This window comes from Mus pahari, chromosome 4 (assembly GCF_900095145.1).
Source record: "Mus pahari chromosome 4, PAHARI_EIJ_v1.1, whole genome shotgun sequence".
Lineage (NCBI taxonomy): Eukaryota > Metazoa > Chordata > Mammalia > Rodentia > Muridae > Mus > Mus pahari.
In genome coordinates, this window is record NC_034593.1 from 145,300,026 (window position 1) to 145,315,919 (window position 15,894).

General features: G+C 35.1%; 1 protein-coding gene across 15 annotated transcripts in view; it reads right to left on the reverse strand.

Annotated features, from left to right (window-relative positions):
- The window catches only part of Lrrc7 (leucine rich repeat containing 7), a 444,829-nt gene that overhangs the window by 314,584 nt on the left and 114,351 nt on the right, over positions 1 to 15,894 (reverse strand). For 3 of the 15 annotated variants that reach the window (XM_021197138.2, XM_029537671.1, XM_021197140.2), the window contains one exon: positions 6,459 to 6,534. The exons of the other annotated variants lie outside the window; for them this stretch is intronic. In XM_021197138.2, the coding sequence (XP_021052797.1) occupies position 6,459 (1 nt within the window). In that variant the 5' untranslated portion in view covers positions 6,460 to 6,534. The remainder of the gene's footprint in view (positions 1 to 6,458; positions 6,535 to 15,894) is intronic. 15 annotated transcript variants of the gene reach the window in all.

The following is a 15,894-nucleotide window of genomic DNA, read 5'->3' on the forward strand; positions in this document are numbered from 1 at the left end:
CAACCCTATAGGTGGAACAACAATATGAACTAACCAGTACCCCCTGAGCTCGTGTCTCTAGCTGCATATGTAGCAGAAGATGGCCTAGTTGGCCACCACTGGGAAGAGAGGCCCCTTGGTCTTGCAAACTTTATATGCCTTAGTACAGGGGAAGGCCAGGGCTGGGAAGTGGGAGTGGCTGGGTAGGGGAGCAGGGCGGGGAAGGTAATAAGGGACTTTTGGGATAGCATTTGAAATGTAAATGAAGAAAATATCTAATAAAAAAATTTAAAAAAGACATGATAGGCTCACATCATTACTTTTAGAGAAAATGTCTGCCCAGTTCTGCACTACATATTGCCTGCCATTCCTTCAAGTACTCTATTGAAAATGCAACAAGGGGAGCCCAGTTCATCCTCTGGCTTGCATTTCCCTAAGTAACCTTTAGATTTGTAAGGAGGTAGCAGTCATCCCTGTGTGCTTCTCACTCATCACTCAGGCATTAAAGAGTCGTTAATCAATGGCCAAATCTTGATTACATTAGTAATCTTTCTGGCCCAGCAAGGATATTAACATAAAATTGACTTTAAAAAGAGTCAAGATCATGGCAGGAAGAATCCAAGGATGGTCTTTGCTAAGGTTCCATTGGCTCTGCCCATCTCTGATGTGTAATGTAAAGTACTAATCCTATGGTGGCCAAAGCAAATAGCTTCTTAGTATTATTATGAAAATAGTTTTTACCTTGAAATCCCTCCAACAGGGTCTCAAGAACCCCAAGGACTATGGGCCACTCTTCCATGGCTGCACCAAAAGGAGACACTATTGTGGATGCCAAGAAGTGCATGATGGCAGGAGCCTGATAGCATGAGAGACAAGTACAGAGGCAGATGCTTATAGCCCACCACTGGACTGAGCACTGGGTCCCCAATGAAGGAGTTAGAGAAAGGACTAAATGAGCTGAAGGAGTTTGCAACCCCATAGTAAAAACAACAATATCAACCAACCAGACTCCCTAGAGCTCCTGGGGACTAAACTACCAACCAAGGAGTACACATGGAGGGTCCCATGGCTCCAGACACATATGTAGCAGAGGATGGCCTTGTCAGACATCAATGGGAGAAGAGGCCCTTGCTCCTGGGAAGGCTCAATGACTCAGTGTAGGGGAATTCGAGGGCAGTGATGTGAGAGTGGGTCGGTGGGTTGGGGAACACCCTCATAGAAGCAGGGGGAGGAGGGATGGGTTAGGGAGTTTCTGGGGGGTGGGAAACCAGGAAAGGGGATAGCATTCAAAATGTAAATAAAGAAAATATGCAATAAAAGTTGAACAAAAGAAATTAGATATGAAGTCTTTCATAAAACCCAAGTTTACTGTGATTATAGTCAAATGGATTTAACAGGCATTCTCCTCACACTGCAGAATACACATTCTCCCCAGCAGCTCAAGGATCTTTCTCTAAAATATAAACCACAACTTAGGACACAGCACAGTCCTTACCTATGCATGACAATTGAAATGTTTCTTTTATTCTATCTGATTACTGTGGAGTAAAACTAAAAATCAACAGTAAGAAAATGTAAACAACACAAACTCCAAGAGATGGAACAACTTGACCATGCGAGTGATGGATATGACACGAAAGAAACCAGCAGTTTAAAACTCCCTACAATTGTATGAAAATGAAACTAAAACATACTGGAACCTGTCCAGCACAATGAAAAGTAGCTCTAAGGAGAAGTTTAAATCTACAAATGCTTGCATTAAAACATCAGAGAAATATCAAATAATTCACTTACTGAAGCACTATAAGACCTTAAGAAAGTAAAAACAAGCTGATCCCCATTCAATAGATAGAAAGCACTACAAAACACCAGGAAGGTACCAATAAATGGAAGTGAATAGATTTGATGAAGTCAAGACTCAGTTCTTCTAAAAGACAAATGAGATTTGCAAACTGTTGGTCAAACTAGCCACTGTGAAGAACACTCAATTTAATAAAATGAGAGAGAAAAGGGAAATATCACAACAGGTGTAAAGGAAATCTCAAGGATGTTTAGCTAAATTTTGAAAGCCTAAATACCAATAAACAAAAATTTTTGAAAAGCATAGATAATTTTCTATATAAGTCTTACCTAAAAGTAGTCCAAGAGAGTATAAATAACTTAAGACTGAGAAGGAGTAGCAACATTTCTCAACTAACAAATGTGAAATATTGATGGTGCTGAATTCTACTGACTTTTAAATAAGAAATAGCAAAATGTTTCTCAAACTATTCCGTGACCAAAAAGGGAAGGCGTGTTATCAAACTCAGTTTTGAAGTCAGTATTAGCTTGATATCAAAGCAGATAAGAACACAACAAAAAATAATAAACCAAAGTCTCTAATGAACACTGATGCAGAAATTCTTAAAGACGCATGCAAATCCAACTCCACTATGTATTTGTGAAACATACAAAATCAAAATAGAACACATTCACCATAACAGAGAAGGCCTTATTCTATAAATCAAAGAGAAATTCAAAACATAAATCACTATATCAATGTCTACATATCATATTATTAGTCTTATGAACAGAAATCACATGATCATTTCAACAGATGCAGGGAAGTCTACCGCAAAATTCAACCCTCATTTATGATAAATGACAGAAAGAAATTAGGAACAGAAGGAATGTACCTTAACATAAAATATATGTTTGACAAATAGTTAATATTTCACTAAATAAGGAAAACCTCAAGGTGTTATCATTAAAATCAGGAATGAAATAATAGTGTTTATTTTCTCCACACTTTTTCAAAACAGTGCTTTAAGTCTGTTAGAGGAAAACATAGGAAAACCACTCAAGATACGGACACAGGCAAGGATTTTCTGCAAAAGACTCTATAGTTGGGAAATGGTGACAAGAAATGACCACTGAGAGCACATAGAACTAAAAAGCTTCTTCATTTCAAACGGAACAATCAAATGAAGCTTGGAAAGTGAGAGAAAGTTATTGCTGATCATTTTACAGATGATTAACATCTAGAATATGTAGTGAACACAACCAAGTACTCTAAACCTAAACAATGCAAACATAATGGGACAATGAAATGGACAGATAGACAGCTTTCAGAGGATGAAGTTCAAATGGCCAGTAACACATAAAAGATATTAAATAACTTTATCCAGAAAAATACAGATTAAAAAAGCACATTGAAGTTCATTACAATTCCATCTCATAATAGTTAAAATGGCTAAGAAAAAGTTTACACCAATACTGGTGAGAAAGGAGGGGAATGGCAACTCTTATACAGTCTTGCTGGAAATGTACACTAGTTTGTCCACTGTGGAAATCAGAATGTAGGTTTCTAAAAATTTCAAAAATATAACTTCCATATGACCCAGCTTTACCACCACTGTGTATACATGCATCATTGTATACTATCTTTGTATACATTCAAGGATTCTATATCAACATGACGTAAGACATTCACATATCACTACTGTTCATTATACTGCCATTATAGCTGAGTTATAAAATGAAGATATTTATCCATCAATAGACATATAACATACTCATATATGTATTTAGCAGACAATAAGATTTCCTTAACTGAGATATATTGAATTGAATTAGCTGTTCAAATTATGGAAAATTTTAGAATATTTAAAATAGGATACTCAACAAATAAGATGTTAATTTAAAATTGAACTCTTCCATGGTAAATCTGAAAAATCTCCCATTGGTTTCCTCAGGAAGAAGTCAAAGGGTAAAGGTACCATATTGGATTCATTCTCTCTCTCTCTCTCTCTCTCTCTCTCTCTCTCTCTCTCTCTCTCTCTCCCTCTCTCTCGTGATTGTCTTAGTTACCCATCTCAGTTATCAATTATTGGCTAATTGCAAGGCACGAACTTTTTTCTGCCAGTCACCCCAGTCACCCTACCCAAGAACTTTCAGAAGCTTTGAATAATGATTTCTATGCTACTTCCTTGGTTTCAGTTTACTCTTATTTTATGGTTCACTTCCTTCAAACAGAATCTGTGTGATTGAATCTTGAGCCTCAGAACTGACCTGGGTAATGTCCATCTTTCACTTTGTAACACAACTTTTGCCTGGTTAAGTTCTTGTGTCTTCAAATATAATCTCTATTTAGTTAATTCAGCCCATAGGCCTGATTCCAAGCTGTTATTCTCAGCTTATAGAGTTTAGAGGCAGGAGACTTCATCTTGTTAAACACAGTTGCCACAGTAACAGACTCCATTGGAAGTAAGCTGTACTCTTCCCTTTTTGAAATGTTTCAGGTCACAGCTTATCCATACAAAGTTATTGTGGAATGTGAATGTACCATCCCCACTAGTATTAATTCTTTGAGAATTTCATAGTCTATTATCTTAACCTTCCTTCCCAAACTCCTCTAGAATTACCATTCTTTCCCTTCCTACCCAACTTTCTCTCTTCTCTCTCTGTTTTATTTTTTAATGTTTTTTGTTTTGTTTTGTTTTTATTTTAACAAGTTAAGTTTATGCTGCCCATGCTTCCTTGATATGTGGCCTTGCACTGACTGAGATAGGCTAAGCATGGTCAACCTACCAGAGGTCACAACCTTAAAGAAAACTGACTTTCCCTCTCTCAGAAACTGTCAATTGCCAAGGCCTTCAGTTAGAGGGTGGGACTTCATGTTCACCTTCCCTCTCCATGCTGGGAATTGTTTGAACTGATCCTGGGAAGATTATTAAGAGCCAGAGGCTATGGATGACTATAAGGAAATACCGTTTTCCTTGATACAGCACATCAGGCACACATATGAACACACACAGCTGTGACAGCATGCACAAGGTATTTCTTTCAAATTAATGTCTTCCTTTCTCTGTTACCTCTTTTGTTAGGGCTCATACCATTTACACCTAGTTTTAAGTGTCAACTTCCTGGTTGCAATCCCCATATCCCCAACAGTCTGTTTGCATCTGCCACCTACTATTCTCCCTTTATTTAAACAGTAATTCTGATTTTAGTTTCCTTCATGCCTTCTAAAGTCATGGTCTTCTTTAATTATTTCTTGATATGCACAAACAAGTATTTACAGGCATACTTTTACCATTCCCCCATCAGATAGGAAGTTTGCTTAGGTGAACTGTATAAAAAGACTGCATTTTAAAGGCATTCCTTCACATCTCTTCAAACTGTAAGAGGTATTGCTTTATGCCAGCCCATTATAAAAATCTCTACATGTGTAAGCAAATACCTTAAAGGCAAATAGTTTACATTATAAATTTTTAGCTCTACTTAGTTATTGTTAAGTATATTTCTTCTCAAATTGTATCAACTCAACTCGGTAAACATTTGGCAAATTTTATGTATGAATTTTTTTATCATCTCTAAGTTTTCATTCATAAAATTTTCACAAGATATTGAAAGGGAAGATACTTCTCTTGGGTTGTGTAATTTAGGAATCTGTATTGCTAAGCAACTCAAATACAAGTTACATATTTTCTATAGTTTCTACCACAGAACTGTCTTGTACTATAGGATTTTAAAAACAAAAATTTATGTATAATCTAAAAATTTCAATTGTGAACACCATAATTCTTAAATATTTTTGTTGGCAAATGTGTAACAATGATATTAATATTAAAAATTACTTAATAACTTACTGCACTTATTTTGAAGACCGAAGAACTTATGGTACTAATTTTTACCTTGAAATGATAATGTATTTATATGTGTGTGTGAAATATTAAGACATACAGTTTATAATTGCAAATCTAGTTGTCATAAAATATTTGATGTATGTACTTCTAAAATCCTTTGGCCTGGACATTTGATTGCACTATAATCTTCAAGATAAATGTGAGAAGAACCAACTTTGGCTACTTCAACATGAAGTCAACAGGTTTTCAGAAAATTCTCTTGCTATTCATTTAATCTTATGTAACATTTTCTCTCTGTGGAGGCTCCCCATTAATCTATTCATCCCCACACTGCATGGTTTTGTCATTGAATCTCTCTCGCAAATGTCAGGCTCTGCTGGTAAGTGCACTGTTACCGCGCTCTGCCTGGGTTTTATTTCACAATACCTCGATGTTTGGAAATGCAACCTTCAAAAGTGAAAGCATGACTACAAAATAATTTTCTCAAATGCTTTACGATAGGAATCAATACATTTGTGCCATGGTTGGATATGTCACCAGAAATTGGGAAATTCATTTACTCTTTTTATGACTAAGTGTTGAGTTGGAAATATAAAAGTTAGGCCTGGGGAAGACACAGTACTTAATTTATGTTAAGAAATAATTTCATTATTACTGACAGAAAATGAGTTTCCAGAAACCCATGATGGCTTTTATTTTTCCTAATTATTTTCTGTGGTGTAGTAGAGCTTTGCACAAATATTACTAAGCATCACTTTAAAGTTGTAAGAATATTTGGTCACCGTAGAGTCAAATCCCCAGAACATGACTGAACCCTGTACACTTAGGCATAGGAAGTATTATAGTATCTACTTGCTAGTTACTCCTGTCTCTGAAGACTTCTAGGCTGTGGGCACTTTGACTTGCATTCTTTTCATGTAGCGGGCTCCTTAAAAAAAAAAAAGAAAATTTAAACAATTTTAATTAAATGTACTTATAAATTAATAAATGCATCTAAATGAACACAGTAAGCAAGAACAGAATGTTCAGAGATGTTCCTAGCTGTCAGTTGCTACCCTTCCTATCAGTGTCAGTCCCCAAACAACACTCAAACATTTGAGCCATGGCTGTGAAAATTCAATGTGTGACAGAACCTTCACTTTCCAAGTGACACAGTATCCCTGTGAGAAGACTGTGCATACCATAATACTCGCCTTGCTGCTCTAATGTTGTGCTAACAGAATGGCAAACACAAAGTGTTCCTTCCTTTATTTTGAAAATTAGAAAAACATAATATTTTACAGACAGAGTCACTTCCAATAATTCCATTTGAATGAGTTTTTTGTTCTCACTACTATAAACATGGAATCAGTAATTTCTCATGATCTTGAAACAAAATGGTTTGCTTTGAAGTGATCAGTTCCCATGCAGAAGTGACCATGGCTGATGTCTTCAATGTATCATTCATAAAGAAAAAAAACAAACAAAATGAAGCCTAACATGTTCCTATGTACTTGTAATAATTAAATTATTGAAGAATAGTTTCTGTGGGTGAATAAAGATATTTTGACTTCTGCATGTGTTCTATCCATGGCTGATATGGGAAATATTAAAAGTACTTTAAAAATATTCATTTGAATATTCTATATAAAATCTTTCCATCCATAGCTTATATAAGAAAATCTCTAGGAAATTATTAAATTATCCAGATTTACACACACACACACACACACACACACACACACACACACACCACTAACTATACTTGGAACATTCTAGTCCAAGTATAGTTAGAAAGAGCTGAAGAATTTAATGGAGTTCAAAATGCTTCTATTGTTACTGTTATTTAGTATGTATTCCAAATAAACATTTAAGATGTGGGGTAAAGAGATGGAGGAAATATTCAAGATGTGCTTAATTATGCCAACTATATATGGAAGAACTTATGTACTAAGGTCTTGTCTCCAGGGAGAACTCTAAAGGATGTTTTGGAAAATTCAAAACATAGTGACTGTATAAATAGCAATTAAAATGATGAAGATTATGTTCATTTAATTGATGCAATTATTTATTTGTTTGAAATGCTCAGTCTTAGATGGAATAAAGCTTAGCAAACGATGTGTTTAGGTACAAGTAATTTGCTGATTACACATGCATTGTTAAAGTGAAATGCAATGTATCTGTTAGAACTAAACATAAACAACAATAACAACATAAGATGGGAAAGAAATTAGAGTTGTTGTGGTTTAACATCTTAATAGAATTGTTATTTTGTCAGAGGAAAAAGATTCAGATTCCCTGTCATGACATACAAATACTGATTCAGCTGCAGGTTTTCTTTACACAGAAATGAAGACATGGCCTTTATTCTCCCAACCAATTCTTCATTTTGCTTAAGCTCTCTTGCTCTTCAGATATCTGCAGGCCAGTTTTCATAATTCACCTCAAAGTTCAGGTCAATGGCTTTCTCTCTTTGGTCTCTTTTGGTTCTCAGCTGCATGTTACATGGGTCCTTTAAACTTCAAACTTCCATGCCTCCTATTATCAGATTTACACCTCGAGACCTCTAACAGCTGCTTTCTCTAGAGTGTTCACCCTGACATACCCTCAGAGTTCTACTTAAGACCATGCATTGTAGACTGTAAACACTTCATATATTGGTTAAATATTTATTTAAGGTTGAAGAATTTCTGTTTTCATTAGAACTTCTTAAGAGGTATTAGGCCCGAGAAAGCTTTTCAATATGTTTGTCCTCTAAAAGGAGTGCAAAGACTCTAACATCTTTGTGTGTTTATGGGCCATCTTCTACTGGGGACAGGGAAGATTGTTACTGCTGTTTGAATCTAGACTGTTTTTCAAAAGCTATGTGTTAATGCATTTACAAGAATATATTGTTTGAAAACATTTCAAAAGGCTCCTTGCTTTGAGCTATAATTCCTTTTGTGGCAGTTCTAGTTTTTGACTTCTTAGTTAACATTCTATATATGTAACCATTTCCCTGGATATGATAGCTGTAGGTAGAACATGCTGGTGAAGAAGCATGAACCCTGCACTGTTTGTATACAGTCCTCTGGAGGTCACTACCAGTCAACACCTGCCCATAGTTCGAACTGTGTCTCTGACACTACTCAAAAGTGGAAAGCACATGTTAAAAATCCTCTGGGCACGATTTCCTACTTAGAACATGATTTCCCAGGGGCAAAGCCGTGTTCGATTACACTTTTAATCAGAGTGTCTGTTCTGACTGCAGTATTTAGCATGTATCACTGCAGGATTTAGTGTGAGTCTAGGGAAATAGGACGGACCTAGATGCCAAGCCCTATAACCTTCCATTTATCAATGCTATACTTAAATATGACTCTTCATTGCAAACATTAATATGATTCTTCATTGCAAATATTGACGCTATCATTAAAATCATCATTTGAAATCCATAAGGTAGAGACGGTCTGCCTGACAATTGCAAGCCTAAGACTGAGGACACAAATGATGCTTAAATGAAAATCCCGAGAACTTGAAATTTCAAGCATGCTCTCAAACAAGTATTGATTTGTCTGAAAGCTTAAAGTTATTGTCACGCTCAATGTTTTCTTGGAGTTTCTGTGACATGTTTACTAATCATCATTGATTATTTAATGCCAATAATATCCTAGGAGCTGATGAAGTACAAACACTGCACAGAAAAGAAATTCAATGAGCATTTTACCCAGCAAGTGTTATGGCAAAGGGCATTTTAAGGGTGAGTTACAGGTGCAAAGGAAATGTGAAAGATCCATTGTCTGCTCATCATTTTAGGCAAATTTTGCCTTTTACAGACTCAACAAGAAAAAAACCAAGTATGTTTTAAAGGTCAGAAGTATTTTCATAAAATTCATTATAACTGATAAAACACAGTTGTAAGATCCAGAGTGGGGGATTTCCCCAGGTATGTGAAATAAATTATTTTAACATTGAACTTGCAAAATCTGGGTGGAGGAAACCAATGTGGTAAAGGATCTGTATATAGAGATGGGAAACAGAATTCACAATATGAGATTAGGGTCTTCTGGGCCTAGTTTATGGTACAATACTAGCACACTCCACAGAAGGCTCTGTTGAGGGATAGAGATAAAGACATTTAAATTTGAGATATAGTTTGATAGAATACAGCCTTTGTATTATATAATCCCAGAGGAGGGGCACTGACCACATGCTATGAGGCATGGAGGCCTTTTGATTGACAAGTAAGTCATGGTTTAAATGCTCCTAGACCAAGATATTTGAAGAAGTTGTTTTAGCCATTGCTAGACTACTTGGATTTTGGTAGTTAAAGTCATAGAGAAACAGGGTGGTAGGGGAACAAACAGACTAGAGCTATAACCTAGAATGGACAGGAATTATCTTGGTCTAAGTGTCAGGAGTATTATTTATTTTATTTAGACTTCACCCCAAGTGGGTTCAAATGGTCCTTTTCAAGTTAGTTTCCCCAGAAGAAAATATTGACTGAGACCAATTTTGATGAATAAATAGTTCATTTTGGTGAGACTCTCAGAAGACACAAATATGAGTAAAAAACAAAATAAGCAAGGGAAAGAAGCAGGTAATGGGCAGATGAAATGTTCTACTTGGGAAGCTGTTATGCTTGATTATGTTCTGAGGAGACTCTAAGAGACACTGTGGATGTCTTTGGTCCAGGTACAGGGTGGGAGGCAGTTCTCAACAGGCGTAAAATAGATATTTTTTCCTTATTGTTAACAATTCCTTTTAAAAGTCTCTTACCAGAATTTACATGGTTCGTTGTTTCTTTCCTTTGGAGACATTTTCCCCTCAAAATTGTTCATGATGTATTTGCTCTTTTTCATTCAATGCTTCTAATTTTGTCATCAGACTGAATGTAACATGTTTGAGAACTGACCTGTTTTGTCTGATAACATCTCTGACAAAGAGGGAAGCTGTAGTTTTTCAAATCAATGCATGGATGAGACTCCCAGAGAGGAGGTAGTGAGATCCTCTGCAATGGGTGGAAAGATAACATCCTGTTCTTGGTGACAGGATTCCAGTTCATGAGGATCTGATATGAAATCCTATACCTTCCATCCTACTGTGATAATGGCCCCATGCCCATTTTCTATTTCCTGCTTCAGAAAGCTCAATTATTTCCTATTTCCTACAGCATTAAATCAAAACTTCTCTGCCCGAATTTCAAATCCTTCCATAATCTGGGCAGTTAGATTATTTTTGCATCGTTATGAAAAACTACTGAACAAACAAATTATAGGACAAATGAAATGCTGGCAAAAATCTGTATGATATAATGACTTGCAGGTTGCTTATTGTTAACAATTAGTTTAATAGTAGGAAACAGCATGATCTAGACTCTCAAATACAAATATGAAAAAGTCTGTGTGAGGGTAAATGGGATTTCTTGAGCAACAGTAGTTGCTATGAACATTAGAAACTGCTGCAGTGTATTTCAGAAGACAAAATCCAGAGACATGCAAAATGCTTCAGCTGGACCTGAAGACACCACACAGATATAGAAGCAAAATGGAACTACTAAGGATGAAGACAGGAACAAAGAACAGGACAATGCAATAGTGTTCATGTTGCTCAGAGTACAGGGATGATTTCATTTCAGGGACCTCATTGTAACTTCAAGATAGAGTGATTATCTTGATCACATACATTGGGAAAAGCAACATAATAATAATAATAATAATAATAATAATAATAATAATAATAATAATAAATTTAATATTTGGCCATGCAACAAAATAGCAGACAAAGAAGATCTTAACCTGAGTCTTGAATGGCATAATTACCCAAGAATTTAGTCAGGATGTGATCATTCTTGAGAGGTGACAGGATAAGAGTGTGCAGCACCTATTGACTGATGTATTTGATGTCTGAGATGTTAAGTAGCTCTGTACGTAGAGTGCTGGAATAAAGTGCTGCACAAAACTTTGGATCTGCATTTCAGTACTGTATAAACCAAGTGTTGTGTCTATTCCTTTTAGGTCTAACACCTGTATATTGGAGGGAAGAGGATCAGAAGTTCAAAGTCATCCTCAACAGTATAGTGAGTTCAAGGTCAGCCTGAGCTATATGAGACCATTTGCTACATTTGTTTATGCTATCCTCCTCCACCTGATGGATTGTACTTGTCCTCATGATGTATTTTAGGTCAGTATTTCACTCCAGCTTATGGAGCATAAGCCAATGGAAACCCGAAGAACCTGATGTAATCCACTGTTGTTCTATTAATGGTAAGCATCAGTCAATGATTATGGAACAAAGATAAGGTTTATCTGAACTTAGGGCGATTGTTAGTCAGTGAGTCATGGTCCTGTAAAATAAACTTTGGTGTGACAGCTAGGAGTTAGAGCAGTATCTAACTTTACCCAGTGGTAAGGTTTTATAAGGACTATAAAAAAATGACATCCAGATTCTGGAAAAGTTTGCAGATTAACAAATAAAATTATGAAAAAATAGATTCTAGTAATAACTTGTGGTTTTAGTATAAGGAAATATAAAAATGCTATTGAATGTGTTAATAATATTCAAAAAAATTGACCTGTTCGAACATGAGGACACATAATTCCAATGAATTGAGAAATAAATTACTCTATTATGATTTTAATTGGGATATATAGGAGAATTATATTCTGAGGATTAGTAATGGTTCATAATGTTTAAGAGAACTTGGGATTTCTATAACTACAGATATATAACTGATTAGGTATGGGAGTTATTTCAGTCCTTGGGAGTTTTGTTTATTACACTTTGGCTTAGAATGCACAATAAATCAATTAAAGTAAGTATATTATAGCTGTGAATATAAAAGAAATATTTTAAAATGGAACAAAATCTATAAATAAGCCTTTAAGCAATTATTTAACCTTGACAGATTTATAAACACAATATTTTTATGTTCAATTTTAAGAAAATACTATAAAAGCAAGGTTTAACTTAAAAAATTTAAACTTTTATAAAATAAAAGTTTCCATTAGCTTGAGTTTTTTTCCCCTAGGTACAAAAGCCATTTTAGAACATGAGAAATTCAGAGCAAAGGTCATGGTGACATAATGACATATTTTACATTATATGGATGAGTAAATCAAGATTCATGCTGCCAGAACCAAACTCAAGGAAAAATTAATCAATTTTGTAATTCTATAATTCACTAATGTGATTGTAAATGCCTCCTAAAAATACTATTTCTCTTTGGGCTTTAAAAGTCAATCTATGTTACTTGCAAAATTTTACTGCCAAGAGGGGCAGATCACGGCTGTGGTGGTATGAATGGGAATGGAGCAATAAGCTCATATATTTGAATGCTTGGTACTCAGCAGAGTTGTTTAGGAAAGATTAAGGGGTGCAAACTTATTGGGGTGGGTGTGTTTTTGAAGGGGAGTTTTCTACTACTTTTGAATAGTGATGTAAGCTCTCAGCTACTGTTCCAGTGTGATATGTCTTTCTGACTGCTGCCATGCTCCCTATCATGATGGTCATGGACTCTAACCCTCTGGAACTGTAAGCCCCAATAAAGTCTTTATTCTCTAAGTTGCCTAGGTCCTGATGTCTTCACAACAATAACAAAGTAACTCAAACAACAGCAGTGATTCAAGAAGTCAGGAGGCTGAGGCAGGAGAAGCACTGGTTCAAAGCACCCAAACCACATAGTAAAACTGTCTCTGAAATACAGAAATGTCTTCTAAATAATCAAGTCCAGTTTTTAAATTTTAGGGAAGCTCATAAGACTCTAGGAAAGAAGAAAGGTTAAACATCTAAGATACTTTCAAGACCTATCAGGTCCCATCACCGAAATTAGGTAAACAATAAACAGTTATTAACATAGGAGACTCTTGGGTGTATCTGCCCACAAGTTGTGCAGGGAGCTCCAAAAATCTAGCTATCATGAATCATTACCCATGGAGGAGTGGGATTTTTTTTCAAATGCAGCCTCCTGTAACTATCTCATTCATGTTCTCCAATAAGTTCATTGGGTCATCAAACTAGATTTGGGTGGGGTTATTTTTGTGATATGTATGGTTCCCTGACTGGAGTGAATTTCCTCATGTCCCCTAAGATAAAGTCATATAACTCAGATCTTGCTAGAGTAGAAGAAAATTAGTCATTAGTTAATGTCTCATTTGAAAGCTCTTTCCTTCCCAACTTGATATATTTTTCGTTAAGAAGAGATATTGCAAATATAAAATGGTAATTTGGAAACCTTTACACATGCATTAAGTGCTCAGTAATTAAGTAAACAAATTTATACAACCTAAGCATTTATTTCATTTTTTATTGTCTTTTCCTATCATCCTCAAGAACTTGAAACATAACTAAATATAAAGATAAACTAGTATTTCATAAAGAAAATATAATCGTGAAAAGTAAAAGGAAAGGAGAATAAATTGCTGTATTTAAGAGTAGAAGGCTTGTTTTGACTAAATAAGGAGTAAAAATTTGAGACAGTCAATGAGGGAACATAAAAAAAATCTCTGTTTTAAGGGAAAACATTAATTCAAGAAAACAAAGGTGTTTGACCTGTTTATTTAGGTATCTTGTAACTTAGAGAATTTCTAAACAAGATCATTGACCAATTTTTTTGCAAGACAGGAACCAAAAACACTTACATTAAATAATAAGGAATGTGACCAAGATGAATCTATGATTATCACTTATTCACCTCTATGTCTCATCTATAGATAATCTATCTAATAATAATCTTTATTTGCTTATCATGTATCAAAATATCACATATTTATACATATCAATAACATATCATCTATTCATGTATTAGTGCATCATCTATGTATCTATGTTTCTATGTATCGATTTACTAATCTACCTCAAAGGTATATTTTTGTAGATGGTATTTTGAAATATTTTTTTGTCACTTAAAGGATGGCCATCTTTATTTACATGTATAATATACATATGAATATGAACTTGCAGAATTTTGTCTATTTGAAATAATGATTATATACTCCATCGCAAGACTCATAAATAAAATATTTCAATTGGTCTTAGAGTAGACAGGTGGACATTTGACTAATGTTAAGTCAAAGAAATCTTAAATTTTGCTACTCTTGTGCATACCTAGAAAACTTGCCTGTCTTTTTAGTTGTCATAATCTCATAATTTTTAATAAAAATATCAGTGAAAGTTAAAATTTCCCAGGCATTCAGTAAATAAATTCCTGAAAACCTAAATGTTTATATAATATACTAAATGAGTTTTACAACAAAGTTTTATTTTTTCTTTGTCTTAAAACATAAGATAATTACTAACAAAGAATAATGTGTCTTTAATCATTTACAGGACCAATTCCAGGAGAGATTTATTTCTATAAGAATGTTCAATGAACCAGGAAGAGATCAAAAAAATAAATTTCATCAAGCAATTAGACTCTGAACTCTAGGTAGACATATTAGCAAGCTGAGAAACAGGCACATCATGGACCACTTAATGAAAGAGAAGATGATATGTAGCACAGAAATATATATTATGTCTATTTAATAAACACAGCTATTGATCCTAGAGGGAGAAACACATGTGGGTGATGGCAATTCACACACCTGCTCACCCCTTCCTGACCACTATTGATTCCCTTGTAAACACAGAAAGCCATTACAACTACTTAATGCGTATTATCCAATTTCAGAGATGCTCTGTATTTCACATCCCATCAGTCAGGTCAGCAATAAATTCCCAAGTGTCACAATTATATATTCACAAAAGTTCACTTCCTGGGTTAACATTTTTCTTTCCAGTTCACTTGTTTGTCATACTCATTTTGTAGCAACTTTTAGTACTTATGCATCTCCCAAAAGTCAGTAAGATGTACACCAAGGATCTGCTCTTTAGACATAGGACTTAAAGAAACTGAGTGTGTGTGTGTGTGTGTGTATAAATGTATGTATGTATGTATGTATGTATGTATGCATGCATGGTGCTAGCTAGTTTTATTTCAGCTTGAAACTAGCTAGAGTATAAGTGATTAATGTAGGAGGTTCAAGCCCATTGTGGGTGGTGCCATCTCTGGGCTGGTGGTCCTGGGTTCTATAAGAAACCAAGTTGAGCAAGCCATGATGAGCAAGCCAGTAAGCAGTGCCCCTTCTGTACTCTGGATCTGCTTCTACCTCCATATTCGTGCCCTGTTTTTGAGTTCCTACCCTAATTTCCCTCAGTGATGGACTATTATCTAGAAGTATAAAATAAATCCTGTTCCTGCCAAGCCACTTTTGGTTATAATATTTCCTCAAGCAATGGTAACCCTAAGATATATATATATATATATATATATATATATATATATATATAT